At 35.0% G+C, this 20,969-nt stretch overlaps 1 protein-coding gene across 1 annotated transcript in view; it reads left to right on the forward strand.

Annotated features, from left to right (window-relative positions):
• ERCC6L2 (ERCC excision repair 6 like 2) overlaps positions 1-20,969 on the forward strand; it is a 156,748-nt gene that overhangs the window by 35,163 nt on the left and 100,616 nt on the right. The window contains exons 3-6 of the mRNA XM_054588097.1: positions 914-1,036; positions 13,832-14,025; positions 16,116-16,277; positions 16,676-16,883. Coding sequence (XP_054444072.1) covers positions 914-1,036; positions 13,832-14,025; positions 16,116-16,277; positions 16,676-16,883 — 687 coding nt within the window. The remainder of the gene's footprint in view (positions 1-913; positions 1,037-13,831; positions 14,026-16,115; positions 16,278-16,675; positions 16,884-20,969) is intronic.

Below are 20,969 nucleotides of genomic sequence, written 5' to 3' on the forward strand. Positions count from 1 at the left end.
TATGGCTTGATTTTTTTTTCACTTTTAAAAAGTTACCAGCCTTTATCTTTTTAAATTCTCCTCCTCACCATTCTTTTTCTTCTATCACTTGGGATTGAAATTATAGGTATCCACACTCATGCTAAAAATAGTATTTTCTTATAGCATTGCTAATTCACCTTTCTTTAGGTTTTAATATTTATATATTTTAAAGTAATAATCAATTATTTCCCCTCATATGGATATCTCATGCTTTTCCCCTTGAAACTTTAAAACAACCCTGCCAATACTATTTTTGCTGTTTTCACATATTTTTACCATTATACAAAGAGGTTAACTAACTGGCCCAGGTTCACATAGCTGCCAAACAACTCAAGTCCAATTGATTATTTCTTGCTCTTCATTATATAAGGTTATATTTCCTTTTTTCTATATCTGTCTTACTTGATTTTTGTAATGATGTGTGTGTGTGTGCGCGCGCGCGCAGCACGCATGAATTAGCTTATCTTAAAATAGTTTAGTATCATTCTACCTATATTTACTGGGTAAACAGATACACAAATTTATGAGCTAAATATTACCCCTTGAAGGAATTTCTTCTTTTTACATAGAAAAAAGAATATACACAGTTTATTCTAGTAGAGAATATGAACAGTTAGTTTCCATGGATCAAAACAAATTAAAAGATAATGTCCTCATTGATGAGATCAAGGAATAATTCATTAAGTACGTAGAACTTATCATGAAAGATGTGGCAATATGAGAATTTTTTTAATTGTATTTAAGGATAACATGTATATTATACATTTGTTTTTTAATGCAAATAAAGAAAACCAGTACTAGAGTTTGTCACTAATTAGGTAGGTAGTCATTTAAGCAGTAAAATATTGTCCATGATGTTACATATTGGTTGAAAAAGGTTTTTTTTCCCCAGGTTATTTCGTTTTTGGCTGCAGTTTTGCATAAAAAGGGAACTCGTGAGGATATTGAAAATAACATGCCAGAGTTTTTACTAAGAAGTCTGAAAAAGGAACCTCCTTCTTCTATAGCAAAAAAGGTAAGGTATCTAGGAGCATATGTGTACAATTCATGAAGCGTATATTGCAAAAACATAGAAAATTTTAAATACAACACATTATATAAAATTCAAACATAAGAATTTAAAAACATTATTAAAATATTTGTTTTAAATCTAATTTTTGAAGGATTGCCAATTGTATCCTCAAGCTAAATATTATTTACTCTTGGAGTGACAAAATATAATTTCAGGTTGAATTTGTTTTGGGGTTTCAGTCTTTTGCTTGGCTAGGTTTATGTGATTCATTTCGATTAATTTGTTAAATATCCATGAAATGTGCATGTAAAGTTAGTTGAAGTTAGTTATACTGTTTTTATTTATGTGAGAATGGAAAGGAGACAGTTGTTGATATTGGTAGCAAAGGTGCATCATTGACATTTAAAGTTGCTTAGAAAACTACATTTCCAAATATGAAACAAATTTTTCTTATACAAGGAACATTGAAGTTGGAATCAGAAAGACTAAGGTCTAGGCTTGCCTCAGTCTCTCTGCCTATGGGACAATGAATACTATTCATGTTGATATGTCAGCTTTCTCCTTTGGAAATCTGTTTCTAAATATCACACACATGATTTTTGTAAAACAAAAAGATAAGATCTTTCTAACAAAATAACGAAATGCAAAAAAAAGTGTGCTATATTTATGTGTCTGACTTTTATATTCCTCAGCATCCAGGAAACTGGATAGAAATGAAGAAAATGATTTTATGAAGTTATTGTTATATTATGGCAATGAACCACTTTCCACAAATTTTTAAAGAGGCTCTCGCCCTGGCTGGTGTGTCTCAGTGGATTGAGTGCCAGCCTCAGAACCAAAGGGTCACTGGTTAGATTCCCAGTTAGGGCACATGCCTGGGATGTGGGCCAGGTCCCCAGTAGGGGGTGCTTGAGAGGCAACCACGCATTGATGTTTCTCTTCCTCTTTTTCTCTCTCCCTTCTCTCTAAAAATAAATAAATAAAATCTAAAAATAAAAAATAAAAAGAGACTCTCATACATAAGATTGTTGAGAAGTCCAGGTTTACTCTTGTGTGTTATTAGGGTTTTTCAGTGCAAAACTTTGAGAGGTACTGGCTTAAAGCAGGAGTGTCCAACCTTGAGTTGTCTTGGGTCACACATTAAATTCACTGTGACGTGTAATCACAAAAAAAATCTCATAATGTTTTAAGTAATTTATGATTTTCTGTTGGGCCCCACTCATAGCCATCCTGAGCTCCAAGTAGCCCATGGGCCACAGGTTGGACATCCTTGGAAAGTATTATAATTATTATTACTTTAAATTTTCTTTATTATATTTAATAGCATCAAATGGATCCTGAATGTCAAATTAAATTTGATCCTAAAAAACATTATGAACTTACTGTGTTTTAAATCTCCAAAAGTCCAAGTGCTGTTTTTAGCCCTGGATTCAGTTGTTTTTTGCTTCTAAATGTCAATGTGGAGCTTACATATCTCTAGTATATCACTTGTGACAATTAGCAGAGGGGAGAGAAAAAATAGGGAAAGTAATACTTTAGATATTTAAAAGTATTTAAAATATTTTAGAAAGAACAAGAATAGGAGAATAGAGAAATGAAGATTTATTTGATGGTGTGATAAAATATACTCGTAGCCACCTTAATTAACATTAATGGCTGCCTCTCTCCCCTTCCTTCCTTCCTCTCTCCCTCCCTCCCATTCTCTCTCTCTCTCCATGCATTATTATATACATATTACACATTACGTATGTGTAATCAAATTACATATATAATCAAATTCCTTGCTAAAATATACATTGCTGTTTTTTTCCTTCCTCCTTCAGTTAAATCCTTAATTCATTTACTGTATTTTTAATCTTTTCTTGTATTTTAATAAATTCCATTAAGGCTATAAATGTTCCTTTGAGTACTTATTTTGGCAGTATTCCGTAGTTTTATATATGTAGTCTTTTCATTATTCTTTTCTTAATTATCTCTGATTTTAGTTTTTGTTCTGTTTTACGTAAGTACTTCTAAAAAGGAAGTTTTAAAATTTTCTAGCGAATACGTATTATTAGGTGGGGGAGTGCTAGGAAGGCTCAGCCTTTGTTGTTGATTGCTTGTTTTGTTGCGTCAGATGAGGATCCAATCCTGACCTGATTTTTTTTCCCTTGGAAAAGAGATTTTCTTTTGGTTTGAAAGTTTTTAAGATTTTTTCTTTATTCATGAAATTTAGAACTTTTCTCAGCCCCAACATTCACTGTAGAATTCTTCCAAAAAAAAGCTCTCCTGCTTTAGAAAACTATATGCAGTACTTTATATAGGTGAAGTGGAGTCCTGATGCCAGAATTAGCTTCTCTAAAGGAAATGACTGATATAATATTCTCCCTTTAATTAATAACTGCCATTCCTTTTGTTTTCTTATAAAGAAACACAGCTGATTTTTGTATACTGCAACTCTACTGAATTTGTTAGTTCTTACAGATTTTGGTGGACTTTTAAGAGTTTTCTATGTGTAATACCATGTCATCTACAGAGACCATTTTACTTATTTCTTTTTAATTTGGATGCCTTTATTTCTTTTTCTTACCTAATTGTCCCAGATAGGAGTTCCAGAACTATGTTTACTAAAAGTGATAAAAGTGGACATCTTTGTTTTGTCACTGCTCTTAGAAGAAAATTGTGTACCTTTTCACCATTGTGTGATGTTAGCTGTGGGTTTGTCATACATAGCCTTAATAGTGAACTACATTCCTTCCATACCCTAGTTGCCTAGTTGTTGAGAGGCTTTTTTTTAATCATTAAAGGATGTTGAATTTTGTCACATGCTGTTTCTGCATCGTATGCTCATTCTGTCATCTATTGAGATGATTGTAAAATTTTTATCCTTCATTTTGTTACTGTGATGTATCAAATATTGATTTGCATAGGTTGAATTATCCTTACATCCCAGAAATAAATTCCATTTGTTCATGGTGTATGATCCTTTGAATGTACTGTTGAATTCCATTTGTTAATATTTTGTTGAGGATTTTTGCATCTGTGTTTATCAGAGATGTTGGCCTGTACATTTCTTTTCTTGTAATACCCTTGTGGGGTTTTGGTATGCTGGCCTCATAAAATGAGTTTGAAAGTGTTCCTTCCTCTTTTATTTTTTAGAAGAGTTTGAGAAGGATTGGTGTTTTTCTTTAAATGTTTGATAGAATTCTTTAGTGAAGCTGTTTGGTCCTGGATTTTTCTTTGTTGAGAGATTCTTGGTTCCTGATTCAGTCTCTTTACTAGTAATTAGTCTGTTCAGGTTTTCTATTTTTTTCATGATTCAGTCTTGCTGGGTTGCATGTTCCTAAGTATTTATTCATTTCTTCTATGTTATCTAATTTGTTGGCATATAATTGTTCATAATGGTTTCTATTGGTCCTTTGTATTTGTCTTGTCAGTCATAATGTCTTCTCTTTCATTTCTAGTTTTATTTATTTCAGTCATCTTTCTTTTTTCTTAGTCTAGCTAAAGGTTTATTAATTTCCTTTATCTTTATAAAAAATTAGCTTTTAGTTTCATTGATCTTTCCAATTGTCTCCCTAGCCTCTATTTCATTTATTTTCTATTCTGACATTTATTTCCTTTCTTCTACTGATTTTGGGTTTAATTTATTCCTCTTTTTATAGTTTATTAAGTTTTAAAGTTAGGTTTTTTTATGTGAAATCTTTCTTTTTTCTTAAGATGAGCCTTTATTATCTCTATAACCCTCCCTCTTAGAACTGCTTTTGCTACATCCCCTAAGCTTTGGTGTGTTGTGTTTCCATTTTCATTTGTTTCAAGACTTAAAAAATTTTTCTTTTGACCTGTTGGTTGTTCAGGAGGAAATTGTTTAATCTCCACATATTTGTGAATTTTTCAGTTTTTGTCTTCTAATTGATTTCTAGTTTCATACCACGTGGTTGGAAAAGATGTTTGGTACAATTTGAGTCTTCTTAAACTTACTGACCTGTTTTGTAGACTGACATATTATGCATCCTGGAAAATATTTTTTGCGTGCTTGAGAAGAATGTGCATTCTGTGGCTGTTGGATGAAATGTTCTATGTATGTCTGTTAGATCAGTGTTCTAATATGTAGTTTAGGTTCAGTATTTCCTGACTTTCTGTCCAGATGACCTGTCCATTGTTTAAAGTGAGGTATTGAACTCCCTTACTATTATTGGATTGCTCTAGTTTTCTCTCTTCAAACCTGTTATTATTTGTTTTATGTATTTAGATGTTCTGATGTTAAGTGCATAAATATTTAAAATTGCTGTAACTTCTTGGCAACATAATTATCTAATGATTTCCTTTGTCTCTTGTTACAGTGTTTGACTTAAAGTCTATTTTGTCTGATATAAATAGAATTAACCCTGCTTTTTTTGATTTCCATTTGCATGGAGTATCTTTTCCTATTACTTTACTTTCAGTCTATGTGTCCTTAAAGCTAAAGTCAGTCTCAGGCAGACAACATATACTTGGGTCTTGGTATTTTTGTATTTTCGATCCATTCAGCGACTCTTATGTCTTTTGATTGGAGAATTTAGTTTATTTACATTTAAAATGTCATTCCTTTTATTATTACCCAGTCCTTTAAACTGCCTCTGCTTTGTTGAGTTTTTTGTTGTTATTGTTTTGTTTGTTATTGTTATCATTTTTAGGTTCCATCTAGGAAAACTCACACTTTTTTGAAGTGTCCTATTTCATAGGTATTTGATGAATTCCTCAGTTCTTCAAGTAAGTCTGTTCTCATCTGTTCTCACACTGTTCTGATCTGCTGGAAGTGTGTTCTTCCAGGCATTTACCACTATTATTTATTTATTTATTTATTTTAATTCTTTGTTATTTTGTTTCATTGGCATCAATAAATACATGTGTTTAGTTAATCATTTGAGCTGTTCCATAAAGAAAATTTTTAATGGGATTGCCAGCTCCATGTCATGTTATACCTCAGAAGTAAGTCCAAACAAAAGTTATAATTTTGTGTAATGAAATTCTTAAAGGAAAAATTCATGTTGGCCCATTGAAAACTTAGTGTACTTTTAAACATTTTTGTTCTTTTGTTGATTCTAGAGAGAGGGGAAGGGAGGAAGAGAAACATCTATGCGAGTAAGAAACATCAATTGGTTGCGTCTTGCATGTGCCCTGACTGGGGACCAAACCCTCAACCCAGGCATATGCCCTGACAGTCTATGAAATAGCTAGAGAAGATATAAATGACTTTATATTTATTATGCTAATGCCATAATTGCAATGGAATCCTGTAAAATTAATGTTGGAAGTCCTTGAAAACATCACTTTAATGAATTGAATGTTACACTAAGAAGTGGTAGGTTTGAGGTATGTGTTTCATATATGTCTCATACATTTTAAAACTTTTTAAGTATGAGTAAATCATCTAAGAATGAGTGAATAGATGTTTTGTGCTAAGAATAAATCTTTTGTCCATTATATATTTTGAAACTATTTCTATATATTTTAAAAATTTAGGTAGTTAAATATATCTGTCTTTGTAGATTCAGGGTTTTATGTCTGCCCCAAAAAGTCTTTTGTACACTGAGACTGTAAATAAATTTGCCATGATTCTTTTATAATGTGTATGATTTGATTTTACACGTTTATATCTTTGTTTGAGCTGGAATTTATTTTGCTACAAGGAATGATCTAATAGTCTAGTTTCATTTTTTCCCCAGATGGTTATCCAGTTACCTTAATGCCTTTTGTTGAATAAGCCCTATTTTTCACAATGATTTGAAGGGTCACTTTTGAATAAAACTAATTTATATGCTTGAATCTATTTCTAGACATATTGTTCTATCCTATTTACTTATTTGTTCATTTCTCTTTCAGTACTAAACAGTGAATTATTTTAGCTTTAAAAGTATTTTATTTTTGGTAGGACTAGTTTCTCCTCAGATTTTCTTAACTTTCTTCTAAAACCCTATTGATGTTGATATTAGTTGGTATTACATTGAATTTATAGGTTTACATAGGAAGAATGAATATCTTTACAGTATAGATACTGTATATCCAAGAGTTATTATTTGTCCCTCATAGTTTCTAGTTTTCTTCATATGACCCTATATCTTGATCATTAAGTTTAACTAGGTATTCTATTTTTTGGGTTGCTATTACAAATGAAATTTTAAAAATTTTATTTTCTAACTGTTATGTTTTTGTATATATTAAAGCCATATGTGTTTTATAAATTCTACTTTCTTATACTATTTATAATAGTTAAATTTTACTGTTCAGTTAGTTGGTTTACCTGTTTCCTGCAAATCATTATAATTTCGTCATTACCATTCTCATATATTATATACTTGTTTAATTGCAAGAGTTGATAGTTATTGATTTGCTGTCCATTGATGTTATATTGGTTTATAAGTTTCTGTTTTGATACACTGTTTCTCAGATTGTAGTACTATTATCGTGTTCCTTTGCTATAAAGGATTTGGAGGGGCTCCTGACTACAGTGTATTCTAAATGTTAATTCTCATATATTAAGTAGCCAAATAAAAAGTTATTAACTATGCACAACAGGGTGTGAATTAGATTGGGCATTATTGAAAGAATTGATTATAAAGGTTACTACAGAGAATATTTAGAACTTTGTTACTTAGTAGTACACTTGTCATATAATTGTCCATTTGTGTGCATGGGTGAATGTTTCCTGAACTCCTTGCTGATAACAAAATCCATAGATATTCAAGTCTCTGATATAAAATGACATAGAACAATGCATACAGTCATCCCTCCACATCCACTGATTGCCAGCTGTGGATCAAAAATACTGTTTATGATCAGTGGTTGGTTAAATCCACAGATGTGAAACCTGGGTACAGAGATGGCCAACTGTTTATTTATTGAAAGGATCCAAGTATAAGTGAATGCACACAGTTCAAACCCGTTGTTCAAGGGTCAACTATATGGCAAACATTCCAATTTATGGTCTGCAATTTCTCTCTGTAAGGTTACATTTTATTTTTCACATTGATATCTCACTTCCGGCCATGTGCAACCTTTGTTACAGCTCAGTTAGTATGGCATTATCCTCTGAATATACAGTGCTGTTCCTACATTGGAATTGAAATGCAAGGTTTCGTTTTATTTCTCATTTGAACACCTTTGTTTTCTAGGCATACTGCAAAGTACTGGAATGACAGTGGTAAATAAAGTGTCTCAAGATCATGGATTTTCCGATTTAGGGTGCTAACATGATGTATCATGGCAATTAAGCGTTTTGGACTTAGGCATGAGTTCAAATACTTACTTTGACAGTATGATCTTGGGCATATTTTTAAACACTTTAGTTTTTTCATCTCTAAAAAGGAAATATTAAATATTTCTACTTTATAGCATTTCTATGTAAAGTCCTTGTGTTAATGTCAGTAAACTACTTTGCACAGTCGTTGGCTCACAGTAAGTGCTCAATAATGAGAATGATGTTGTTAACACTAGAACTATTTCTGTCACAAAAATCATCATATATAAAACATCTGTGGGTGTCTCATCACTATCCATACCACATCATTTTTTAAAGTGTAGTGCATGAAGAATCAAACTTTAAAAGCATGTGCCTCAATAATTGAACTACACTTGTTGAAAGGGATGAAAAATAATTCAGTATTCTCTAGTTGCACTGTTAAACATGGCCTCTGTTAATTTTAGTAATATTTAAGTGAGCAAATTTTAATTTATTTGTATTATATTTTAGATTTAGTTTTATAAAATTGTTTCTTAGCTTCAGAATAAGAAATAGAGTTGCTTTGTGTGTATTGACTTAGCATTTGGACCCTGCTTTCAATTTTATTGTTTGGCTTCCTTTGCTAAAGAAAGGTCTTTCACAATTTTGAAGACCAGTAATGACTGTAAGAAATGTCTTAATTTTTAAACCTCTTCTGGAACCTTCAGGCTGTTGTTTTCTAGAAAATCTTTAGTTCCATGCATCTTTGATTAATGACCCCTCAAGTAAAAAACCACTCAAAGTGCTCAGATAGAATTTGGACCCAACATTTTCATCTTGTAATATACAAAAAAAGGGGAGGTGAGGAGACACAATAATTGGGCTTAGTTCTTATAGCCCCAGTTTTATATTTAAAAATAGGAGAAAAATAGAAGTCTCAGCATAAATTCAAAAGTACTTTAAGCAAATCAAGTATGATGAGAAAGTACTTATAGTATATGCTTCATGATGGGGTGGGGAAAAGGAAATCTCACATTTAGTAAGTTGGTCTTGTGTTCTTTTTCTTCTTTCTCTTTCCAAAACAGGAACAGATTTGACATCTTATAGACGGCAAATGGCATAGCTGAAATAGTTCACAGACGAGAATGAAGAAGAGTAGTCTTAGTCTTACATTATTTTTTTTGTTGTTAAACTGAAATTGTTCAGTATGTTTAATTGGTTCATCTATATCAAGTAGGACAAGTATAAAACTTTAGAAAAGAAATTTATAACCCTATTAAATATAATAGCTTAGGAGTAGTGGGAACAGTGAGAAATAAAAACATTAAACATTAAAATGATTGATGACAGCAGGATTAGGGTTCATATGAGAAAGGTCAGTGGAACTTTGAAACATTCGTGTGAAGACTTAACAGAGATAATTGGTAATTTTGACAAGGACTGCTTTAGCAGAGGCTTAGGGCAGAAGTTGCACTTACATGAGTCAAGAGAGAACAGTAGGAAAGTCAGTAGAAATAAATATTGATAACTCTTGAGGACCATTGTTACAAAAGAAGTAAAGCAATGGAGGAAAGCTAGAGAGAAATATGAGGTTAAAGAAGAGGTTTCTTTGGTATTTTTTTTAACCCTGGGAAATATTAAAACATGTTTGTGGATGGATATTGTCAATTAAAAAGTGAAAATTAATCATGTAGGGGAGAATGCAGGCAGTTTCTCCAGCATTGACTTTAGGTTGGCAAGAAGATAGGAGCTATTGTATATGTTCAGATTTTAACAGTGCAACTAGAGAATACTGAATTATTTTTCATCTCTTTCAACATGGTGATTAGACATTATATAACTTATGACGCGATCACCCTGATAAATCTAGTACCTATCTGACACCGTACCTAGTTATTACAACATTATTGACTCTATTCCCTATGCTGTACTTTATATCCCCTTGACTTCTTTTATAACTGGAAATTTGTACGTCTTAAGCCCTTCTTCCTTTTTATCCATCTCTTCAATCTTCCTCCAGTCTGGCAACTACCAAAATGTTTTCTGTATCTATGTGTATTTTCTGTTTTGTTTGTTCATTTATCTTGTTTTTCAGATTCCTCATGTAAATTAAGTCATATGGTATTTGTCTTTGTCTGACTGAGTTCACTTAGTATAATACACTCGAGGTCCATTCATGTTGCAGATGGCAAGATTTCATTCTTTTTCTTTATCCATTTATCTGTTGATGAATACTTAGGATGCTTCCATATCCTGGCTATTGTAAATAATGCTGCAATGAACCTATAGATGTACTTGTCTTTTCAAATTAGTGTTTTGGATTTCTTCAGATAAATACCCAGAAGTAGTCTATTTTGTCTGATGTAAGTGTTAGTACCCCAGATTTTCTTTTCATTTCCATTGTCATTAAATATTTTTTCCATCCCTTTACTTCCAGTCTTTGTGTGCTTTTCCATCTGGAGCAAGTCTCTTGTAGGCAGCATGTGTAAGGATCTTCTCTTATCCATTCAGCTCCCCTATGTCTTTCAATTAGAGCATTTAATCCATTTACATTTAAAGTAATTGATAGATATGTAGTTACTGTCATTTTGTTATTCATATTTTTATATTTTTCTTCTTTAAGAAGTATCTTTAACACTTCTTGAATTACTGGTTTGGTGGTAATGAGCTACTTTAGCATTTTATTGTCTGGGAAGCTTTTTGTCTGTCCTTTGATTCTAAATGATAACATTGCTGGGTAGAGTAATCTGGGTTGTAGGTCCTTGCTCTTCATCACTTTGACTATTTTGTACCAGTCTCTTTTAGCCTTCCGAGTTTCTGTTGAGAAGTCAGCTAACAGTCTTATGGGAACCCCCTTTTAGGTAACTACTTTTCTCTGTGGCTTTTAAGAGTCTCTTTGTCTTTAACCTTTTGCATTTTAACTATGATGTGTCTTGGTGTGGGCCTCTTTAGTTTCATCTTGTTTGGGACTCTCTGTGCTTTCTGGGCTTGTATGTTTGTTTTTTTTCACTAGGTTAGGGAACTTTTCCATTATTATTGTTTTCAAACAGGTTTTCAATTCCTTGTTCTCTCTCTTCTCCTTCCAGTACCCTTATTACATGAATGTTGGTACACTTGATGTTGTCGCAGGGGCTCCTTAAACTATCCTCATTTTTTTCAGATTCTTTTTTCTTTTTGCTGTTCTGATTGGGTGTTTACTGAGACCTTATTTTCCAAATTGCTGATTCAATCATCTGCTTCATCTAATCTGTTAATTCCCTATAATGTATTATTCATTTCAGTTATTGTATCCTTCATTTTTGACTGGTTCTTTTTGTGTTTTCTATCTCTTTGTTAAAGTTCTCACTGAGTTCATTGAGCATCCTTATAACCAGTGTTTTGAACTCTGCATCTGATAGAAAGCTTGTCTCCATTTTGTTTAGTTCTTTTTAGGGAGTTTTGTTTGGTTCTTTCATTCGGCCATGTTTCTTTGTCTCCTCATTTTAGCTGTCTCCTTGTGTTTGTTTCTATATATTAGGTAGAGCTGCCTCATCTCTCAGTTTTGTAGAGTGGCCTTATGTAATAGTTGTCCCTTGGGGCCCAGTGGCACAGTCCCTGGTCACCTGAGCTGAGTGCACCAGAGCTGTGCCTTGTATGGGTTGTGCATGCCCTCCTATCTTAGTTGACCCTTGATTGCTATTGGCACATCAATGTGAGGGGTTGACCCTCAGGCTTATTGGTTGCGAAGACTGGCCATGACTACAATGGGGGAGCTATTATGCAAGGTCTGAACCTACAGAGCAGAATTCACTTTAGTGGGGCTCTGGTGCCTGCTGAGTCTGCCCTTTGGGTGTGTCATCTGTGGAGGTTGTTGGTGGTGCTCTTGTGTGGTCTGAAGCTGTCCACCAGGTGTGTTGGTTTTGGAGCCTCTTGGGAGAGGCTCTGGTACAGGCCACGGTCATCCACTGCTGAGCCCTGCTCTGGACCACTTGGTATAAGCTACACTAATGCACATGGTTGACATTTGTGCCAGGCTTGGAGGTGCCTGGGAGAGACTAAGCTGTGAACTGAGTCCAGCTGTTGCTTGAGGCTGCTTTAGCAAGAGGTACTCAGCACACCAAGGCCGGGTGCTGCTTGTTTGGGGTTTATGAATCTTTGAAAGATTTTAGACAAATCTGCAGCATGAACCAAGAAAGATTGTATGGGAAAGCCACTGGAATCAGCTTGGATAGACTTGAAAGTTGGGTGGGATGGAATCTCAGGGAATTATTAATATGGGGCAAATGGTGTTAGCTAGGTTGATGAAGACTCACATATGGCCGAGTGGGTAGAGTGCTCACCAAAGGAACAATGGCCTCTTTCAGGGAAAAAGCTGCTTCTCCAACCCACATCTTTAAGCCAGACAATTCAGTTCTTCCCCATATGTCCCTGGTGCCTTTCAAAATGCTTCCCCAGGACTGGGGCTTAGTGTGAGTGAGTCCATCAACAATAAGTCCATAAGTCCATGTGCGTGTTCTTTAAGAAGAATGCCTGAGGAGGCTCCAGCAGCCTGCTGGCCTCCTCAGCCATAATCTTGGCTGGTTTTCAGAGCCAGAAGTTATGGGAACTTCTTTTTCAGGAACTGGAAGCCTGGACTAGGGACTCAGGTGTGGAGCTTGCACTCCTTGCTCCTCAGGGGAGACCTCCTCAACCCAAATATCCCTCCTGATTTTTAACCCACATGCGTGTGTATATAGCCAACTCATTCAGCATCTCTGCCCTTCCTACCAGACCCAAGATGGTTCCCTTGGTATGTCCTTAGTTACAGGACTTCCGTGAAGCTACACTTGAGGTGGTTTCTGATGATGATTGTTCTATAGTTTAGTTGTAATTTTGATATGGTCGTGGAAGGAGGCAAGCGCAGCATTTACTTATGCTGCCATCTTGACCAGAAGCTTCCAGGTTTTCTTTTAACTGCTTTGATTTTTTTAGGTCTTCAACTAACAGTGTATGAACACAGGGGGAAATTAAATGGGCTAGGGCAGTGGTCCCAACGTTTTTGGCACCAGGGACCAGTTTGGTGGAAGACAATTTTTCCATGGCGGGGAGCGGGGATGGTTTTGGGATGATTCAAGGACATTACATCCAAGCTCACCTCGTGCTGTGTGGCCCAGTTCCTACCAGGCCTGGACTGGTATTGGTCTGCAGCCTGGAGCTTGAGGACCCCTGGACTAGGGAAATGAAACGGAAGAGAGCTCTGGAAGACCATATGTTTCAAGAAAAGTACCTGGACTGCTTTGCATATTTATATTACCCATTTGACCCTTGAAGTTGTAATTGGGATCCTGATTATACCTTTTCTCTGTTTTGTAAAATTACTTCTCTTTTATGTATCAACTCCTTTTTGGGGGGAGAAATAAAAAATAGCTGTTACTTTAAACAAGATTAAATATCTATTTTGTCCTAATAAAAGGCTAAGTAAACAATAAAGTTTTTTTTAATGGTTTTCTACCTCCAGATATATCCAATTTCTCAGTTGTATTTATTATTATTAACTCAAGTGTCATAAATCAAAAAATAAGGCTATTGATAATCCTGGATTTCACTTTGGGATTTTTTCATTTTTAGAAAATATATCAGAATTTTTTTTCTTTTTTTAGATGTTCTTAATAGTTGCTCCTCTTTCTGTCCTCTACAACTGGAGGGATGAATTGGACACCTGGGGATATTTCAGAGTCACTATTTTACACGGTAACAAAAAAGACAATGAACTGATTCGTGTAAAGCAGAGGAAATGTGAGATTGCTCTAACAACTTACGAAACACTGCGCTTATGTCTGGATGAACTTAACAGGTAATGGTAATTGAAATGATTGCATTATTATTCTGCTTACATCAGTTGTATTTATCCCTTTATATTGTAATTTTTTAAAAGCTCTAAATATTCTTTGGCAGGATTTCATTTCATTTCAGTATTATTGATATTGGCAGTCTATAATAATTAACTTCTTTTCTAAGAAGGAAAAGCTGCATCAGACTTACCAGTTTCTTATTCTGTTTCTTCTATTACCTCTCCAAACAGTGCCTGTTAAAGAATGGTAAGACTTGTTCTAAACACAACCTTTTATGCACATGGTGCCTCAAGACTAAGACAGTCATTTTCATGAATGAATTTAATTAGATGAGTCTGTTGTGAATGAAGAGTAGCAAAAAAAATGCATATTCATATTGAAAAGCATTGTTCCAGTTTCCCTATATCCTTGTCAACACTTAATATTGTCTATCATTTTTTATTATAGCCATTCAAATGGTTTTATAGTGGTATCTAATGACTATTGTTGAGATCCTTGTCATGTGCCTATTTTTCCATTTGTACCTTTGTTGCTGAAATATGTATTAAAATCTTTACTCAGCGTTTAAATTGTATTGTTTTAGCTTGTGTTGAGTTGTAATAGTTTTTTACGCCTTCTGTATACATGTTCTTTACCAGGCTATGATTTACAACTGTTTTCTCCCATTTCTGTAGCACTTTTTGTCATTTTCTTAATGGTGTCTTTAAGACCAAAAGCAAAAGTTTTTCTTTGATGAAATCCAATTTATCAATTTTGGGGGGTGTCATATCTAAGAGATCTATGCCTAACCCAGAGTCACAAGATTTTTTTCTTACGTTTTAAAGTTTTATGGTTTCAGCTCTTATATTTAGTTCTATGGTCTATGTTGAGTTCATTTTTGTGCATGGTGTGAGATGTGAAGGTACAAAAATACCTTTTCTCCTGTCTTCTAAGTTCTTCTAACTGGGCCAATAATCAAATTGACATGAGACATATTAATAAGAGAAAATGTCCAAAATTCATTATGGATGTACATTTGGAGATGCCATAAGATATGAGACCTGAAGACACATTGGGCAGTTGCGGTTTATATGTCATTTTGCACAGAGAAGAAGGAGGGCAGCAGTCTGGGATTTCAAAGAGAAATTAGGCTCTTTACAAGTAGATAAGAAAGAGCAAACATGGTAAACAAATTTTTTCTGGGCCACCTAGAAACAGTGGGACACAAAGGGGAATTTGGCAAACAGAATTTTGTTAGATCCTCCCTTTTTGTCACACTTGATTCATTTGTGTTCAGGTGATTATGCTAACATGAATATGCCAAGATTCTCTTCTTGAAGTAGGTTTTTCTATCTGAATTCCTTTTCTTTCTTAATAACCACTTTAAAATCAATATCCCAAAGGCATGCTTTAGGGTGGCAAAATTTTGGTTCCCCTCAGAGATGAGGGTCTAAATTATTTTTCTTTCATAGAACTTCCTGGGTTTTTATTTATTCAATGTTTTATACTCAGTCGTAGTCATTCTTAACGATACTCAAAATTTCTGATTAGCCTGGAACCTGTGTCCTTTGGACATGCCCCCATTTATCTTTGGACATCTGTGCTGCACACTTGCAAACAACCATTTCTCCATGGAGCTCTGGTTCCTTTTAGAGGATTGACTACTATGGGTGCTCATTGCTACTGTGACAACAACCAATTTTAAACCTTTGTAGTGGATAGAGCTATATAATACAACTTCTAAAACCATGAGTTTATAATGGTGTTTTCTCTCAGATTTAACATTGCAAGTATTGCTTCCTATATTTTATATTTATTTCTCTTGTTTATCACTTTAAATTTTTTTGTCATTTTAGTAATGTTTAAATGAGTTTTTATTTCACCATCATTACACAGATTCTCTATACCGTTTTGCCTCCATCTACATTTTATTTTCAAGTGTTATCCAAACTGTGACCATTTAACTAACTAGGTGAGAATGCAATGGACTTATCAGAGAATAGAGAGGAAAAATGTCCAAAATTTTCATAGAGAAAGCCACTTTGTAAAAATTATATAGGCTAAAAAAAAGATGTTTTCTCAACATTCTCCCCTTTTTTTTCTCACTTTATAGTTTGGAATGGTCAGCTGTCATTGTGGATGAAGCTCATAGAATCAAGAATCCAAAGGCTAAAGTAACAGAAGTTATGAAAGCTTTAAAATGCAATGTTCGCATCGGCCTCACTGGAACCATTCTTCAGAACAACATGAAAGAACTGTGGTGTGTTATGGACTGGTGAGTGCTACACTTTTTTTTTTTTATTTAATACATCCTTAACTTAATGTTAGCTTGTTTGCTAATTATTACTTTCTGTGAGAGAAAAAAATCACAATTATTTGTCTGTTTACAGAAACGTTTGATCCCAAACATAGTATACAAAATAGAGTCCCATGAAAAACCTATCTGTACTTTTGTTCACTGAAGTAAATCTCTGAACTTATTTGCCAATTTTATTATCATATAGTTATTTACTGAAAAAGTGTCATAAAGAGAGAATGTTATATTTATTTGCCTATTTTATTGCTGTCATTAACAAACAAGTGAGTTTAGTTTTTAGAAGCAGAAAGAAGCGAATGTTTTTCCTTTTACATAATTCAGTAAAGCCCTAATATTTTTTTATTGCCTTTATGAAGGGCTGTGCCAGGACTTTTAGGTAGCAGGATCCACTTCAAGAAGCAGTTTTCTGACCCAGTAGAACATGGTCAGAGACACACAGCAACAAAAAGAGAACTAGCTACTGGCCGAAAGGCCATGAAAAGGCTTGCAAAAAAAATGACTGGATGCTTTCTCAGGCGTACCAAGACTCTAATCAAGAATCAGTTGCCTAAGAAGGAAGATCGGGTGAGAACTGCTTTTGTATATATTATTAATTTCTAATTGTGTTTTATTTTTTCCTGAAAAAAATTTTTAAGAGGAAGCCTCTCTCCTGTGATATTTCGTGAATATAATTTTTTTCCCTTTTACTCAGTGTGAAAAAAATTGCTTTATGGAGAATTTCAGAAAATATCAATTAAGCCCAATCATTTTCCTTACTAACTTTACTAACCTGTCAGCTAATAGGTATATTGTTGGTATACATTACACTCATTTCTCCTATTTTGGAACAAAATACTTTCTTTTCTTTTCATTTAATTGCATTTTTCTTTGTTTTCAGTGTTTTTATTTTTTAATCATGTTTATTCTATTACACCTCCCTCTGTTTTTCCCTTTTGCCCTCCTCCCCCACCCCACCCCAGCCCCACCCCAGCACCTCCTACTCCCACAGTCAATTCCCACTCTGTTGTCCATGTCCATGGGTCATTCATACATGTTCTTTGTCTAGTACCTTACTTACCCTTCTTTCCAGCACTGTCCTCCTTCCCCATCCTCTCTGGTCATTTTCAGTCTGCTCTGTTTCCATGCCTGTGGTTTATTTTGTTGAATAGATTCCGCTTATAGGTAAGATTTTATGGTAACTGTCTTTCACCAACTGGCTTATTTCACTTAGCTTAATACTCTCCAGTTCCATCCATGTTGTTGCAAAAGGTGGGAGTTCCATGTCTCTCTCTCTCTTTCTTTCTTAAATGCAGATTGATTTTATTTATTTATTTAAATGTGAAAATTCATAATAAAATATTAAAAAATTTAATTCCATTATAAAGTCTCAGCAATTGAAACAACATGACACCAGCACAGAAATAATCAAGTAGAGCAATGAAACATAATGAGCATTCTAGAGACAAACATATGTATCTAACACTGTAATATATGATTCAATTGATATTTCAACTCAATGGGGAAAATAAGGCTTATTCAGCAAATAAAGAGCCTGGACCCCTATGACTTGAAATAAAGCAAATATAGAGCCCTATTTCACACATTAATAAAAAATATTCAGGTGAGTTAAAAATCAATATGTAAAATCTAAGGAATTTTCGGAAAAAATACAGAATAATATTTTTCTTACCCTGAAGTAACATATTCAAACCCAGAAGCTATAAAGTAAAATACTGACAATATGACTAATTTAACATTTAAGACTATACAGTAATATACATATAGAAAAAGTTAAAGGACCAGTAATAGAGTAGGAATGTATCTGCAAACATCCCAAAAAGGGTTAATAGTTTGTTTTTGTTTTTAGGGAAAAAATTCTACAAACATTTAATAAAAAAAGGGTAAAGAATACCAAAAAGTCATTTAAAGCTTTTAAAAAAATAATAGAAATAGGCAAGAAATACACAAAAACAGGTGTAGTTTCTACAAATACTAAAGGAACAATTAAAATAACATCATTGTCACAATCAGATTAATGAGTATTAAAAATACTGGTAATATCAAGTATTGGCTACTCCAAAAGGAACTGGGTATTCATAGAAACTTTTCCTTCATCGTAAAGCAGTCCCTTTAGCATATTTTGCAGTGCTGGTTTGGTGGAGGTGTATTCTTTTACCCTTCTTTTGTCTGGGAAACTCCTTATTTCGCCTTCCATTTTAATTGAGAGCCTTGCTGGGTAGAGCAGTCTTGGTTGCAGGCCTTAGCTTTTCATGACTTGGAATATTTCTTGCCATTCCCTTCTGCCTTGCAGGGTTTCTGTTGAGAAGTCAGCTGCTAGCCGTATTGGGGCTCCCTTATATGTTACTACCTTTCTCCCTTGCTGCCTTTAGGATTCTCTGTCTTTGATATTTGCCATTTTAATGATGATGTGTCTTGGAGTGGGCCTCATTGGGTTCCTCTTGAATGGGACCCTCTGTGCTTTCTGCTCTTGTGTGACTTTTTCTCTCCTCCAATTAGGGAAGTTTTCCATCATTACTTTTTCAAACAGGTTCTCTATTCCTTCCTCAACCTCTTCTCCTTCTGGTGTCCCTATTATACGGACATTATTACGTTTCAGGTTGTCCTGCATTTCCCTAAATGCCACTTCATTCTTTCTGAGTCTTTTTCCATTTTCTTGCTCTTTCTGGGAGCTTTTTTCTACCTTGTCCTCCAGCTTGCTGATTTGGTCTTCAGCTTCATCTAGCCAGCTTTTGAGTCCTTCTATTGTGTTCTTCAATTCAGAAATTGTATTCTTCATTTCCTCTTGTCTCTTATTGATAGTTTCCATGTCCTTTTTCATGCTGATATAGTTTGCAGTAAGTCCCTCGTAGTTTCCCTGTTGTTTTTTGTAATTCTCTCTGAGCTCACTGAGCTCATTGAGCTTCCTTAGGACCACTGTATTGAACTCAGTATCTGATAGTTTACATGCCTCTATTTCATTTAGTTCTCTTTCTGGGGATTCCTCCTTTCCCTTCGAGTGGGGCATATTTCTTTGTCTTCCCATTATTTGTGAGACTCTTCTCTTTTGCTTCTGCTTCTTAAGTTGATCTGTCTTGATTTCCTGACTTTGTGGTGTGAACTTCTATGGTTGGAGACTGCTGTTTTTTTCTTTCTGGATCTGCCTCTGATGATGTCAGTTGTTGACCCTGTCTGACATTAGGCAATCTGTTCAAGACTTCCAGGAATCTACTGTCTGTGGTGGTCTCCTTCAGCTGTTAATCTAGTCACTCTGCCCTCAACAATCAGGTTTAGGCACTACAGAGTGGGAAAAGTCCCTCTTGGGGAGGGGGGTGCAGCTTTTGTGTCCTCTCACACTGTTGTGCTCAGGTAAGTGGTCTGCCTGAGCCAGATGGCTGATGCCAAATGGGGAAGGAGTCAGCACTGGGATCCTACGAGCTACTTTCTCCATTCTCTCCCCAAAGCTCCTTTTGCTGTCTCTTCTCAAGTGTCTCTAGAACACTCTGCGCCCCTTTTAGCCAGGGATCTAATATCTGTGGCTGCCTCTCTGTACTCAGCAGTCAGGCTTTCGCACCACTGGGCCAGGGCCGAGTCCCTCCTGTGGGTGGGGCTGTTGTGTCCTCTCACATTGTTGCCGCTCAGGGGAGTGGTCTGCCTAAGCAAGATGGCTGCTGCCACACGGGGAATGAGTCAGCACTGGGATCCCGCTTTCTACTTCTCAGTTCTCTCCCCAAAGCCTCCTTTCCCAGTCTCTCCTCAGGAGTCTCTAGCCCACTGTACCCCTATCTTTGCCAGAGACTAGGGTAAGTGGCTGCAAATAAAAATTTATGCACTGATCCTTTAAACATCTCTGTGTCTCCAGCTGCTCATCTCTGGAAGAGAGCATCCCTACCACGTTTCGTAGCTGGCTGTTCTCTGTGTACATTTTGGGCTCTGGTGCTATAGGCTGGAGATCCCTGCTTATAGTTTAGGCCCCAATCTTCTCAAGGGGATCCAACGGGCCACTTCAATATCCCTCTGATGCTGCCTCCCTTGGGCTCCCCCCTCCCACCTTCTCGAGTCTCTACTGCACTTTTTACCAGTTAGGTTGTGCTAAGCTGATTCTTCTGCCTGTCCGAGGTTATAAAGCTCCTCTCTTGCTATTGTTCAGTTGTTTGTTCCAGGTGATTTCTCCAGAATTTAGTTGTAATTCCAGGTTTGTCCTGGGAGGAGGTCAGTGTGACTTCCGTTCACTCTCTACCATCTTGATTCTAGGACAAAATTCTTTCTGTATAGTTCTTCTTCAATGAAGAAAGAAGAGTTTATCTCCATAATGGGTTTTCTGTTCATATTTTATAACTCCTCCATTGTCTACTCTCTACAGCTCAGTACATTCTTTAGTACCTTAATTCTAGCTACAAGACCAAGTAGTTAAAAACTTTTTGTTATTATACTTTTGTTTCTTATAGAATGCCATTTTCAGTGACACAACTAACCTAATTCTACAACTTTGTAGGAAAATTGCTATTAAAGTCTATTAATTGTTTAAGGAAATATGAGAATTTGACGTCAGGAGGATTTTTTAAAATACAGCAGTTCTCTTTTATAGTTTTTGTGTGGTTCTTCTATCTCAGACAATGGAAAAGGATTCTATAAATTACTATAAACTAAGTCTAGCTAATGTTGTCCCAAATA

Source organism: Pteronotus mesoamericanus, unplaced genomic scaffold (genome assembly GCF_021234165.1).
Source record: "Pteronotus mesoamericanus isolate MK-2021 breed Mesoamerican mustached bat unplaced genomic scaffold, CSHL_Meso_final scaffold_125, whole genome shotgun sequence".
Lineage (NCBI taxonomy): Eukaryota > Metazoa > Chordata > Mammalia > Chiroptera > Mormoopidae > Pteronotus > Pteronotus mesoamericanus.